The sequence below is a fragment of the Trachypithecus francoisi genome, unplaced genomic scaffold, assembly GCF_009764315.1.
Source record: "Trachypithecus francoisi isolate TF-2019V2 unplaced genomic scaffold, Tfra_2.0 Lachesis_group9, whole genome shotgun sequence".
Classification (NCBI taxonomy): domain Eukaryota; kingdom Metazoa; phylum Chordata; class Mammalia; order Primates; family Cercopithecidae; genus Trachypithecus; species Trachypithecus francoisi.
In genome coordinates, this window is record NW_022681474.1 from 52823666 (window position 1) to 52837676 (window position 14011).

A 14011-nucleotide genomic window follows, 5' to 3' on the forward strand; every position below is an offset into this window, starting at 1 on the left:
GTGCACACACCACATCACTCACCCCAGAGTGCACACGCATCACTCATGCCAGTGTGCACAGACATCACTCACCCAAGAGTGCACACATATCACTCACTCCAGTGTATACACACATCACTCACCCCAGAGTGCACACACATCACTCACCCCAGAGTGCACACGCATCACTCACCCCAGTGTGCACGCACCACATCACTCACCCCAGTGTGCCCACACATCACTCACCCCAGTGTGCACGCACCACATTACTCACCCTGGTGTGCCACTACATCACTTACCCCAGTGTGCACACACATCACTCACCCCAGTGTGCACGCACCACATCACTCACCCCGGTGTGCACACCACATCACTCACCCCAGTGTGCACGCACCACATCACTCACCCCAGTGTGCACACACTGCATCGCACACCCCAGTGTGCACGCACCACATCACTCACCCAGTTTGCAGACACCACTCACCTGCATCCACCCAGCCCTGAGGCGGCTGCCTGTCCCCTCCCCTCTGCCTCCTTAGGAAAAGGAGGCCCATCCCAGTGTGGTCGGAGGGTGGGGTAGGCAGGGTGTAAGTCTACCGGGTCCTCAAGATAGGGTCTCACATTCAGGAGGGGCTGCAAATTAGACATTTGACTTTATTTCCAAGTGAAACTTTCAAGCAGGCACAGAAGCACAGCACCAGGACTGAAAGAAGATGCTCAACACCCAACATGGAATAGCATTGTAACACCACACTGCCTGGCATGTAGCAGGAATTCGTATTTTCTCTAACACCAGTAATTAAACAAGAATGTTGTGTTGTATATTTGTGTTAAAGTTGTTCATTGGTTCCATGTAAACATTTAACATAACGCTTTCCCCACCCCCCACTTTTCTTTTTTTTAAATAAATGGGAGCTTCAACCATGGGGAGAGGCACTGGCCTCTCTAAGCCTCCTCTAGGCCCTGCTCTGGCTGGAGGTCAGAGGGCCATAGGTGCACTCTTCATCACTTTCAGACTCTTCCTCATACTGCCCCATTCCATGTGTGGCCAGGAGAGTCAGAGGAGAGGGTGAAACACAGAGCAAATGGAAGCCTTATCATCCCTTGGGTTTGGGGAGGCTGAATCTGGTCCCACAATCCAAGCCCAGGCGGGGCGCTGGCATGCACGTGACTCAAGAGAGCCGGCAAATGCAGGCAGAGCCAGTGATCGCCGATAAGGACTGCAGCTCTTCCGAGGCTGGGGAGGCCTCGCCCAGGAAGGCTGGAGTCTTGTCACTTGAGGACATGTCACCAAGGATTAAAAATAGGTATGTTTCAAAGACCAAAGCAAGAGCACATTTAATTCCAACAAATTCAAATCCAGGCCCGTCTCCCCTGAGTTGTCGCTGGGGGGCACCCTGGGCACAGCATCCTGGTGGTCTGACTATGCTGAGTAACTGCAGAAGTGCTGGCCACAGGCTACCCCCTCCCTCAGGAGAAAGTGTGCCTGGCCCTCTCAAACGGTCACATGGTTTCAGTACATGGACAGTGAGTGGCCCTGTGTGCACCATTGACCGTGGGAGCACTGCACCAGGGGGTCACAATAGCTCTGGCCACAGTGTATCATGCAGCCCACAGGGCTGCTGTCCTGACCTCTCTCTCTGTCCTGCAGTTGGCCTGGGGTTAGTTTTTCAGTGCCTCAGGGGTGATATTAAAAAGCATTTGGCCGCTGAGTGAGCACTGGCAACAGTGGCCAGACCACGCCCTGTATGTGACAAGCAGCCCAGTCACACTTGTGACTGATGGGCCTCAGCCTGACCCAGCCTCAACACTCCTGGGCTCCCAATGTCTCATTGCTCTTTAGCTGGAGAGGACCTGCTTAACTGCAGCGGGGCACTTAGAAAGATGCTGGGCTTTGGTATTCCACAACTCTGGGTTGGAATCATGCCATTGACCAACGCTACTTGATCTGCCTGTGTTTCTGTCTCTCTGTCTCTAAATTGGAAGCCATGCCCCTCTAACTGGATTGTAGGAAATAACATGCAATGATGGGTGTGGCGCGCAGCCTGCTCCTTCCCTCTACTCTTCAAAGGTTTTGGAATAAGCCGGCCTCCTCCATCTCTCTAACTCTCCATCAATCTCTGCAGTCACCTTCCCGCCTGTGCTCCTCTGGCTCACTGCTGTTTTCTGTTGACTCTGGATTACTTTTCCCCTTGTCTCCTTTTCATCACCTCCTTGCACCCCAACAACCCTCCCAGGCTTTCCCGTTGTGCTCAAATCCCCATTTCCTTAGCCTTCCCTGGCAGTTGAGCTCAGTGGTGTATGCTTTGGTTGGGGGGTGGGGAGGGAGAGCAGGCTCCCTTTCCTCCTCTAGGCTGGCATGCAGATAGAATCAGTCCTTGTTGTGCCCAGGGGGATGCAGGACCTCTCATGTGGAGCCCCTTTGGCCTGCCTCCCCAGCCCCACAGGCAGGTACTACCTGCACCCACACTCTGCCACGCTCATGCCCTCGTAGTGGTACTTGAGGGTGGGCACTCCCATGTCATCCTTGTAGAGGATGGAGATGGGGCTCAGTTTGGTGGGCACACAGCAGGCTTTGCCCACCTTTGTGGGGAACTTGAGATGCACCAGGGTCTGCACGATAGCGTGTTTCGTCGGCGTCACATCATCAGCCAAGGGGAAGAAGCAGCCACCCTTACACTCGTAGGCTTCATACTCCTTGGGCGCAATGATCCAGCTGTCCCAGCCAATGTCCTCGAAGTTTACCCGCAGGGAGGTCTTCTGACAGTGGCTGCCAGCCCCGGTGCTCCTTTTCCGCCTGGCTAAAGTCGACCCTGCAGCCATGTGGCCATCTGCGTCCTCCTCGTGGCTGCTCTCACCTGCCTCTGTGGAGCCCTCCTTGGACAGCTTCTTGAGCATGCTCTCTTGCTCATGGCTGATCATCTCCCTCAGCTCCAGCCTGGTCTCCTTGGTCCCACTGCTGTGGTCATTGGAGAAGACGACAAAGAAGGGCTGGTTTCTGGAACCTGGGGAGACACTGATGTCCAGCTTGTCACAGCCCTTCCTGTGGCTCTCCACAGTCACTTCCAGCTTATTTTTGCTCTTGGTGGAGTCGGACCGGACCCAGCGCTTCACGGCGCTGGACACTTCCAAGGTCTCCCAGCCCTCATCCCGAATGTCCTGGGACACCAGGAAGGTCTTGGTCTCCGCAGCACTATCCCAGGCATCTGTTCCATCCAGAACATCATAAATGGCCATGCTTCCTTTCAGGTCATGAGAGTGGTCCATGTGATTTTGACAGGAGACGTAGAGTCGGAGCTCAGCTGTGGTGATCTGCTCGTGCCTGGGAATGGAGATGTTGAAGAGCAAGATGTGCTTCTGGAAGGGGAAGTCCTCCGTGGCAGTTATGGAGATGGCATCTGAAATGCAAACACACCTGATGGGCATCTGCCGAAGGGTCTGTTTCCATGACACTGAAGCTGAGTCTCAGGGTTTAGACAGAAGAGCATCTGGCATAACAGTTTTGGTCTGTATTATCTCTATTTGGTTTCACCCAAGCCCTTAATGTATAAGAGTATTTTCAAAGGTACACTTAAGATCTTCCAAAGAAAAGCAAAGGCAGGAGATGCCTCCAATTGGGATTGACAGTTCCTACTGTTTATTGAGCATCTACTGTGTGCCAGGCATTACACTGGGAGCTTTGCAGTGTAAATTTCACCTTAATCCTCGCACTCACCCTGGGAGGATCTAATTATTATTCCACGTTTGCAGATGTGGAGACTGGGATTCAAGGCAGTTAATTGCCAAAATGCACACAGCTAGTTAAGTATCCTGGGACTTACTAGCACACAGCTAGTGAATACATAAAGAAAACAGCAAAACTCACTGTCAGATCCTGAGTGAAGATCCTGAGTACATGAATTTAAAGGTGAGATCCTGGGTGGAGACAGTGAAATCCCAATATTAAGACAATATCAAAAATCTCAGCCTCTAAACAGTGTATGCATTGTTTGAAATTGTAATTTCTGAACAAAGCGAAAGTGGATAATTGGTTTTAGTGTTTCAGGAAAAAAATCTATTAGCTTCAATTGCTTTGTCATGTCAAGCAAAAATGGAGCTTGCCTTTTAGCCACAGTTATCTCAATATCCCATTTATCCTGGGCTCACACTTTGTCATTAGCACACTCTGCTATACCACGGCTGGTTCACAGACAGGGAAAAGAGGTTGCATTTTCTGGGCACTTGCTATGCGCCCACATGTGTGGAGACCCGGTGCTATAGGGAAACCTAGCTGACAGGTTTTGAAGTGCCAGTCCTGCCTCTGCAGAGCGGTTAGGTCTGGCCTGGATGTGGTATGGAGCCAGGCCCCTAAGCCATTTGCAAGTCTCAGACCCAGGAGGGGAGAGGCCCTGTGCTCCTGGACATTCAGAGGGAGATGGCAGCAGCTGGAAAAGCCAGCTGTGCAGACGGACAGGCCTGGGTCAGAATCCAGCGGTTTAACACTTCCTAGGTGACATGGGTGGGTACCCTTGTGGCTGCAAGCTTTGACTGAACAGTTTCACTGTTCAGAAATTTATTTCCCCTACATCATGTGAGCTTGACTGAGTTTGGACATAGGTCCTAGGTCCGTGTTTGTTATCTTCTAGTCCTTCTAAATCAGATACATTTCTATTTAAAAACAATTGGTTCTCTTTCAACACTTCTCTGTCAAAGAATTTTATCTGATTTTTAAAACCCTTTCACAAGAAAGGAATAGCTGTGCTTTCAAAGTTTAAAAATATATCAGTTAGTTGGAGGTGAAATAGGTTGTCTGTTCTGTTTTGAAGTAGGAAGGGGACAGGAAGGGAAGGGGGAAAGGAAGAGAAGTGAATCAGAGGGGAGAGACCGAAAGAAGAGGAGAATAAAGAGAAGGGGTGGAAAAAAGGGAGTTGGCATCCCTGTGCACCTGTGTGTGAAATGTGGCACACAGCCTGGGGAAGGTGAATCCTTCAGAGCAGAAGCGCCGAGTAGAACTCTCAGTGACCATGGAAATGTTCTGCAGTCTGCACTGCCTGATAGGGAAGTCATTAGCCACACATTTGAAAGGAAGCTGGTGAGGCTAAAGAACTAAGTTTTACTTTTATTTCATTGTAACTAATTTAAATGGAAGCTTGAAGAGCCTCCTATGACCAGTGGCCTCCACCCTGGGGAAAGCAGCTGTGGACCTGTGAGTCCCACCCCAGTGCGCCCGGTGCAAGCAGAGACCCTACCTTCCATGCTGAAGCTCCGCACAATGTTGGACGCTGGCGTAGTCGACTTATCAGACGTGTACCTGTTGTATAGATCGATCATGTACTGCGGTGGCTCCACCCTGGTTTTGTCCTGCGAAGGGACCCCGCTCAGGTTAAGGCTGCGCAAGAAATCCACCTTCATGTTCTCCAGAAACATCTTCAGGTTGAAAGTGTGCTCCGGCAGCTCACCTCCAGGCACCCCCAGTGGGTTGTGGGCGTTTCCCCCAGCAGACCCTCGCCCCCAGCTCTGCAGTGGCTTCCCCTGCAGGGAGCCGGCCAGCAGGGACAGCAGGGGCAGGGCCACCCATAGTGCCCCAGGACACATCTTGGGCCCACGCAATCACCCAGAGAGGAGACTGCAGGTGGCCGTGCTGTGTTAGCGGGCACGGGGAGGAGCCGGGAAGGAGCGGGCCAGCATCTCCCTGCTGTTTGCTCTGAAGGAACCGTCCTGGCCAGCGCTCACTTTCGCCCGCTGCCGGGCTGGATTGTCCTCCACTTGTGCTTATCTGGTCCTCGATGCTGTGCTCCGACGTCTTATCGGAGGGAGCCTTCCGTTAATGAAGGCTCTATAAACATCTGACAAACACACAGGGCATGTGGGAAGGACACGGCCTACTGTAAGGAATCTGTGCTTCTCCAGGGGGTTATTGCCCCCTAATTAGGATCCTTTCTCATTTCCTTGCCAGGGCTCTTCAGAAGAATCTCCAGGCAGGATGACATATGCTCCATCTCCTGGGCCACAGCAGTGAAGAATCCAGGAAACAAGACCAAGAAGTCCTCCAAATATAGAAAGGACAGCGCAAGAGCACAGTGAACTGTGGAGACTGGGGAGATGGGGATAGTGTGGGGACCACATCAAGGCTCAGAAGAGGCCTGCTCCTTGCAGAGTCGGAACCTGCCAGCAAAGCTCCCTGCTCTGTTGGTGGGATGCATTGCTGAGCAGTAGAGATCGTGAGTGAATATGGCTCTCGTGCAACTTAGTGTGGTGATGAGTCAGACTAGACAGAGGTTGGGATCTCAGCTCCCTCACCGATTCCCTGCAAATGTCACCTGGAACAAGTCACTGCGCTCTTGGAGCCTCCCATTCAGAAGATAGTTGTAGGGGTTAAGAGGATGCTGTGCCCCAGGCTGGCTTGGTGGCAGCATTCTGGATGCCCCTTCTCCAGCCCACACGTGATTGAGTTGGAGCCCCGGGTTCCCCCAGCCTGCTCTGTCAGAGCTCCACAACACACTGCAGCCTGCGGGGAGCTCCCCACATCCCTGCATCCCAGCTCTATCACTGGCCTGTTGTGGGGTGGTCTTAGCTCACATTGACCTGGCAGCCATCTGGCCCACACTCATCAGCAGGGAGAACCACGCAATCTGGTAGACAGGGGAGTAGGTGGGTTGTTCTGAGACTGGTACATGCCAAAAAGATGATCCCCTGGCCTTTGGAGGCTGACAAGCTGCGGCCCAGGAAAGGGCCCTAGGGACTGTGTTAAGAGCAGTGTGTCCACACTTAGACTCTGTCCATTTCCATAATGTGTGGCTTTGAGTACAGCAAAGAAGGAGCATGGTTAGAAATACTCCAGGGTATGCTGTGCCTGGTGGTTTACTCTAGGGAAGATGTTCCACGCTGGTGAGGCTGTCGGGGAGAGGTTGCAGAGAGCTGAGCAGGTTCAGGGGGGTGCAGGAGGGGCCACAGCATGCTGTGGTCAGATTGCAGAGGGGGATGGATGAAATTAGGAGTCCCTGAATGGCTGGGCCTGGATAGAACTTGCTATCTCTGTCCTTTGATGACATGGACCAGGGGAAGACGGGAAGCGTGCTGCTTCAGAAATGCTCCTTGGGAAGAGGACTGGAAGTGTGCTGGGCTTTGATCCAGCTCAGTGCAAGAATTCCATGGGGCAGAGAAAAGATGAATAAATGGGTGCCATGCCCAAGAAATGGAGCTGCAAATGCAGAGAGGGGTGTGGTCCGGAAGGAGTGAGGACACGGCAGACGCCTGCATCGTGGTCTGACCAGGAGCTTTTCACACACGAGAGGCTGAGCAGAGGGATAGCCTAGGGGCCTGGATGTGCTCCGGTAGGAGCAAGGGGCTGCTACCTGATGTTATTTTTCAAATGTGACATTTTTTTCCCAGTTATAACAGTAGTCTATAGTGCAGAAAACCTGGGAAATGGAAAACATTATTAAAGAGAAAATAAATAACCTACAGTTTAATTATCCAGTGATGCTCATGGTTAGCATTTTGAGACACATCCGCTCCACAATCCTATATCTGAAACCCTTGTGGCCAAGAGTGTGTTGCGACTTTGATAGTTTCAGATTTGGGGGATTTTGTATTGTGTACATGCAATAACATTCCCAAAGGGGTCAGAGACGACACCTTATAATGACACACACGAATATTTCTGCAGTGAAACAAATAAAGACACAAATGTCCCTTCAGGTCAAGTTTTCCCAGAAAAGGAATTAAAAGAAACTTTAGGTTCTCAGATGGCTTTTTATTTGGGGGTCTCAGATGAAGGACTATGGACCTGACTATATCCAGGGTCATCACAGCTGCCTGTGGGTGCTGGTCACACAGACTCTGACATGGATGGCTTTCCCTGGAGCTGTGCAATGCAACATGCCAGTGTATATCTGAAATGATTTGCCTCACAAACTCAAGGAATCAATATGTTCACATCTCTTTTATTGTTTTAAATGGATTGCTTGAGGTTTCCTGATCCATATTATCAGGAAGTCTGGTCTTGTCCTTTCCTGAATTGTCCAAGTGCTCCATGTGTCAATTAAGTCCAAAGGAGATGGGGTATGAAGGTGTTAGTCCAGCTTCTTCACGCTGGGAAGCGGGAGGGAGAGAGGGGTCCCACCTGCTGTTGCTTCTCAACAACACTGGCTTTGCTGTTGGGCACTGGTCCTACATGTCTAAACGACTGCTTGTTCTTAGCTGCTGGGACACCCTCTAGCCCAGGTCTGTGGGGTGGGCCCCATGAAGCAATAAGGTAACAGTGTTCTTAGACATATGCCGGGCTTACCCACCTCCAGCATGCATGCCTCTGTGGCCAGTGGCTGGGTGGAGAGAAGAGGCCAGCTATGGTCACACACCAATTCTAACCTGCCCTTTCACAAATTTCTAGGCTCTTACAGGTGGCCTAGGTCACCAGAGGGACTCCCACTTTCATCAGGTGGTGATTTCAGGGACTTGGTTACCTTTTCATACAAATGGACCTTGGTCCATCTGAGAAAATCCCCCTAACTCTGAGTCTTAGGGAACAAGTCTCAAACTCGTTCTGATTTTCCCAGGAGGAAACAGACCCTGGGTGTTCCCTCCTGAAGAAGGACCCCTCCCTCTGCTAGCACTAGCTTTGCATTGTTGGGTCTCAGGAAAGAGCTGCCTCACTTGAATCACAGAAGATCTTATCTCTCCTTTGCCCCCTCGTCCTCCAAACTATGTACTTTCTAATTCTTCACCAACTTCCCAGGGAGGTCCATCCACAGGATTATTCAAAGACTAAAGATCTGAATTATGATAGTCTTATGTGTTTGTACCTAAATAAAGCAAAGGCTGGCATAAAATTTAAGAAAATGTACACTAAAGTGTCTTCAATCTCTGCCTTAGGTTTACTTTCGAAGCCGCTTGAGGTATACAAGGTTTGATATATATAGGCTTGCTTCTCTTTGAAAAAAATTTTTTTAATTAAAAAAATTTAAAATGTTGCCATTTGGATTCCTTTTGTCATAGGCTGCAGAAAAGCAGAATCCAAACAGGCCTAAGCAAAGTGGATTGCACCTGACTAATGAAACCTCAGTTGGCAACGGTTTGGCTTTAGCATGGCTTGAGCTACAGGACAGGCAAAGTTCTAGCCATGCTTTCTCCTCTCTCAGTCCTGCCTTCCACTGTGTTGGCTTCATGCTCCATCTCTCTGTGTCTTGGCAAGGTGGCCAGTCACTGCAGCTGGCCTGTATCCCTTTCCCATGGGGGACTGGGTGGGGTCAAGGAGGAGCAAAAGCCTCTTTTCCGGGAAGTCCTAGGGAGTCTCATGGTGTCTCTCTGACCCTGATTGGATAATCTGCAAACACTCCAGCCAGTCACCGTGGCTGGGGGAATGCAATGTCCTGAATGTCCTGATTGGCTTAGGACCCTGGGATGGGAGTGGCACAGACAGCACAAGGAGAGAGTCAGGTTGGCATGAACCCCAGAAGGGTCTAGGTCTGGGCATTAGGAGAGGTACTGGGGAAGGATTGTATAAATACCTTCCCATATCATGAAAAACTTTTCATTAACTTCATTTTTTTTTTTTTTTTGAGATGAGATCTCACTCTGTCACCCAGGCTGGAGTGCAGTGGCGTGATCATGGCTCACTGTGGCCTCGACCTGTCTGGTCCCAGGTGATCCTTCCACCTCAGCTTCCTGAGTAGCTGGGACCACAGGCATGAGCCACCACGCCAGCCTAATTTTTATATTTTTTGTAGAGACGGGGTTCCGTCACGTTGCTCAGTTTGGTCTCAAACTCCTGGACTCAAGTGATCTGCCAGCCTCCACTACACAAAGTGCTGGGATTACAGGCATGAGCCACTGCGTCCAGCCCACGAACTTCATTTTTAATGACTAAACATTTTCCAATGGTATGGACATATCTTAATTTATTCAAATATTTTCCGATGGTAGGACAATCAAGACTACTAAGATAATGTTGCAAGACACATTATCTTACATTGTTATAGTGTATATTTTGTATTATTTTATTGGACAGGTCATTGGAAGTGGAATATCTAGGTCAAGGTACACGTAACATTTACAAAGCTCTTGGTAAGCAATGCTAAGCGGCTTTCCAGAAATGCTTTTTAAATATTCACTCTCAGCTGAGCCTAAGAACTCATCTTACCACACTGTTACCAATACTTCTTTCTAATCCTTGGAAAATTAATGAACAGCAGCAACAAAAATGCTAATTTGCATTGCTTCTTAGGCTGGACTATATTTTCCCCCACTTTTTCAGGAGACAAACCACAGGATCTGGGCTTCAGCCTCCAAGGAGTTATAGCAGTGGCCAGGTCTCACTGGTTCTGGTCCAGGGCCATACTCAAGAATCACATTTGTTACCGTGCTGTGAGTGTAAGGAGAGGGCCAGAGGGCACCACAGATTCCTGGGTGTTCCACAGGAATATGGCCCAGGGTAAGCATGCAATAACTAGTCATTAGTATTGCTCCTGTCAGTATATGATCTTTCTGTGACTGTTTCTCTCTCCCCCACCCCTGGGACAGCTCTGCCCTTCCTTTCTGTGGAGCTGCAGAGTGAGCTGTGCTCTTCCACCAGGACTACCTCATGTCCCTCCCCACTGTCCTCCACCAGGGCCAGTTCTGACTGCCCTTTAGTACCTGCCTAGGAATCTCACACCACACAACCTCTGTGTTCCAACAAACAGTTGGATTCATCTAACAACCACTAAAGGGCCCCGGGGCTGCTCCTCTGCTGTCAGCAATTTGACAGCCCAGCGAGTCTGCCTGGTCTTCACAGCCAGCCAAGGCTCCTCCAGGGCAGGCCTCCCATGCTTGTCTCTGCATGTCTTTGAACACCTCGGCGTGCTCTGTGGTGGGTGCTGGTCAGGTGCCAGTTCTGCGACCTCGGCCCTGTCCTCCTGTCTCTTCTCAATACCCAGACAGTTTCACATGACTGTGCTGTTGTTATTTTTAACCAAAATCTCCATAGGGTCACAAATCTCAGGACTTTTGGATTACAGAAATCATGGCATTACTGCAATTGCTATGGAAGAAGCATAATTCAATGAACAAGAGAAGTAAATTTGACTCATCCATTTATTTCAAGCATCCTTGAAGCCCATTCCTCCAAAAAGGTGACATTGACTTCAGCGTTCCTTCATGGAGGGAGAAAGGATTCACCTGAGTTTCTGTTATATCATGACTCCAGAGCATCAGGGACCCCTTCCCTCCCAGGAGACATCACTAAAAATCCTGTTCTCAAAGCGTGGCCCTGGAGCCAGCAGCAGCAGTGCCTGGGAACTGGATGGAAATAAAGCCTCAACCTGAATCAGAGACAATGCTAGGGGGCCCAACTATGCCAAGTTCTCCAGGCAACTCTGATAGGCATTTTGCACAGTGGTTTTGACAAAAGAGGGAACTCATAAGACCCTTCCAAGAGAAAACACATGAATACATTGCCTAGCATGGTATTTGGCACATAGTAAATGCTATGTAATTGGATAAACATGTATCTTCTACATCCGACCCACCTATCCCCAGCTCATACAAACAACCTGCTGGGAGATGCTGAAGGAGTGTGGCTTGGGGTTGGGCTGAGTGTGAGTGAGGCGGACTGGAGGCAGGGTAGATAGAGGGTGCATGGACATCACTATCTCAGGGAGCAGAGAGAAGGGGAATGGAAATCCCAGAAGCACCTGTTAAGGATCTTATGTTTCCAGGTTTTGGTAAAGCGAAATAGTTTTGAACTCTAACGTCCGTGTTTTGGCGCACAAGTCATAGCCAGAGCTGGCCAGCTGGCCTGCCTTCCTGGTTTCTCACTGAAACTACCTTTCAGCCCTCCCTGGCATGTGCTGCTGCAGACGCTCTTTGTGATGTCCTTATTCCACCAGCCAAGCCCAGCTCTTTCGTCCCGCTTGGTCTCAAAGTCAGCCTCTCTGTGGAGTCATCTCCATTCCTCCTCCTCCTCCAGAGTCTCCTCCTCTCACCCTCCCCTTCCCACCTCAGACATCCATAAGTTCCTCAGGCACAGTTTTGTCTCCATCCTGGCCACAGAGAACGCATGAGTTATAAGCTTCCGCTCTGATGACATTTTATGAAGTCATAGAGAGACACCTATTGGGACACCCCAGGCCAAACACCTGGTAGTATCAGGACTCAAGTCTCCCCATTTCTCAAGTATAAAGGTTGTATCAGAAGCCTTCTGAAGTTTTCTCCCAGCCCTCAAGTTTCTAGCTGTCAGTGGTACTATTTATGTTTGTCACATGAACTAATCTATAAGAGGCCCTGCCCTTCTAGAGGATGTGTAAATTCAGAGATGGGGCCCAGCTTCGGGCCACCACCCTGCTCCCTCCAGAATGAAACAGGCCCAGTTGAGTGACATCAGCAAACCATGTCTAGACTGTATGATGGGCTCTGATGACAACGTAATGTTGACATTTTTTGTTTTAAGGGAAAAACAAGTTATTTCATAAACACATTTCTTTTTAACCTCACTTTAGTGTGTCCCAACCTCAGTGTTGTTGGGACAACCCTAGTAGACTGGGGATCACTGGCCAGGAAGTTCAGGGTCAGTGCCAGTCATGTAGGCCTTGAATCAGGCGGCCTTGAGCATCAAACTTAATGTTCTCTGTGGTCTTGGCAAGACATCAGTGGACATGTTACTTATACTTCCTGAGCTTGTTTTTCTGCAGCTCCAATTGGGCAGTAAGTTGCAAGGTTGTTGTGAGGCTAAGTAAGATCCTATGTAACTTCTTCTATACATGGGAGGGGTCACTAATGATACCAGTTTCTCCTACCATAGAGTTGGGACATGTCATGTCCCCACTTGGGACCTGCCCCATTTCACATTCCAAGGTCTTCAGGGCATGCCTAGGAAAGATGGCAACTACTGAGCACCTTCCATCCAGGCACAGGCCTGGAGCCCATGCCTACGGCTGGACCCAGGGGAGTGTCCCAGCCTGCCCTCCCCAACCCCAGCAAACCAGACATGAGGACTCACAGTCATTGCAGGTATTTGGGGGGAATCCAGAAGGTCTCCCAGAAACTGCAAGTGCCAGAAATAGTAAGATAAAACTACTATGGGACAGCCCATGTTTAGCAAAAATAGAAAGGGGGCAGTTGAATGAGAAGAAAATGAGGGATGGAATATTTGGAAGAAAGGGACTTGGAGTTTTATCAAGCCCCAATATTTTACTTATTTTGCTATTAACTTATATCTTGTCATGTTCCAAAAAGAATTAGACATGGCAAACCAAGCACTAAGTGCAGGCCAGTTTGCGCCAGTCCAGCAACCTACAGCAGCTTGAGGGGAACAATTTGGTTCCATGTCCAATTCCTGTGGGAGTAACAGAATAAGGTGGTGAGGGTGGAGGACCATCCCAGCCCTCCCCTGACCTCTGTCAGCAGGCAGGGCCATGTGCCCAGCAGGTGGGGATCCCCACGGCAGCGGCTCAGGCATGTGTCCCAGAGCCACTTGAAGTACCTCATAGGAGATGCTGAGCAGAAGCTGCAGGACTCCACTCTGGCACCCTCGCATCCCGCCACCTATCAGTTCTGGCTAATCATTCTCCAGTTTCGGTGACTTGGCCTCCAGGAGTTGCCACTCTTTGGATGCTACCTAGGCTCCTGGAATCACTGTGGCTGCCTGTGTAGAAGGCCACGGAACTGGAACTTTACATCTCCCTTCCCAGGGCGGCCGGAAGCCAAGAGGCCCTGAACACCCAGCTCCCTTGCTCGAAGCCACACTGCCCTGAGGAGTAAGTAAGCTCCAAAGCTCCCCACAGGATTGCTCCTAGCCTGCTTTTCTGCTTCACCCCGCCCTTACCCATGTCTCCTGGGAGCACTTCCCCGATACGTCCCTCGCACAGGAATCTTGGTGTCCAGAGTCCAGCCTAAGGCTCAAGACAGACACCAGGGCTGCTTCTTTCCTTGGACATCCCCTCTTAGAAAACCACTGTGGCTTTGCAGTCTCCTCTAAGACTTGGGGCCGTGTCATCTGTAGGTCCCAGCTGATGGGACTGCTATATATACACCTGTCTCAAACTGGACCCAGATTCTCTTTCAGAAATGCTGGTTA

The 14011-nt window shown here is 50.2% G+C and overlaps 1 protein-coding gene across 1 annotated transcript; it reads right to left on the reverse strand.

Annotated features, from left to right (window-relative positions):
* Nucleotides 1-613: 613 nt before the first annotated feature.
* On the reverse strand, nt 614-5767 carry GDF2 (growth differentiation factor 2). The gene is made up of 2 exons (XM_033209109.1): nt 5208-5767; nt 614-3377 (listed from the first exon to the last, which is right to left on the reverse strand). The coding sequence occupies exons 1-2, from the start codon at nt 5551-5553 to the stop codon at nt 2434-2436; spliced, it is 1290 nt and encodes a 429-aa protein (XP_033065000.1). The 5' UTR covers nt 5554-5767; the 3' UTR covers nt 614-2433.
* Nucleotides 5768-14011: the final 8244 nt, after the last annotated feature.

What these genes read in the sequence shown, in the direction of transcription:
- GDF2 (XM_033209109.1), bottom strand. Translation starts at nt 5,553, where the DNA reads ATGTGTCCTGGGGCACTATGGGTGGCCCTGCCCCTGCTGTCCCTGCTG. An exon ending in GCGGAGCTTCAGCATGGAAG is followed by an intron (nt 3,378 to 5,207) that starts GTAGGGTCTCTG and finishes TTTGCATTTCAG; the next exon opens with ATGCCATCTCCATAACTGCC.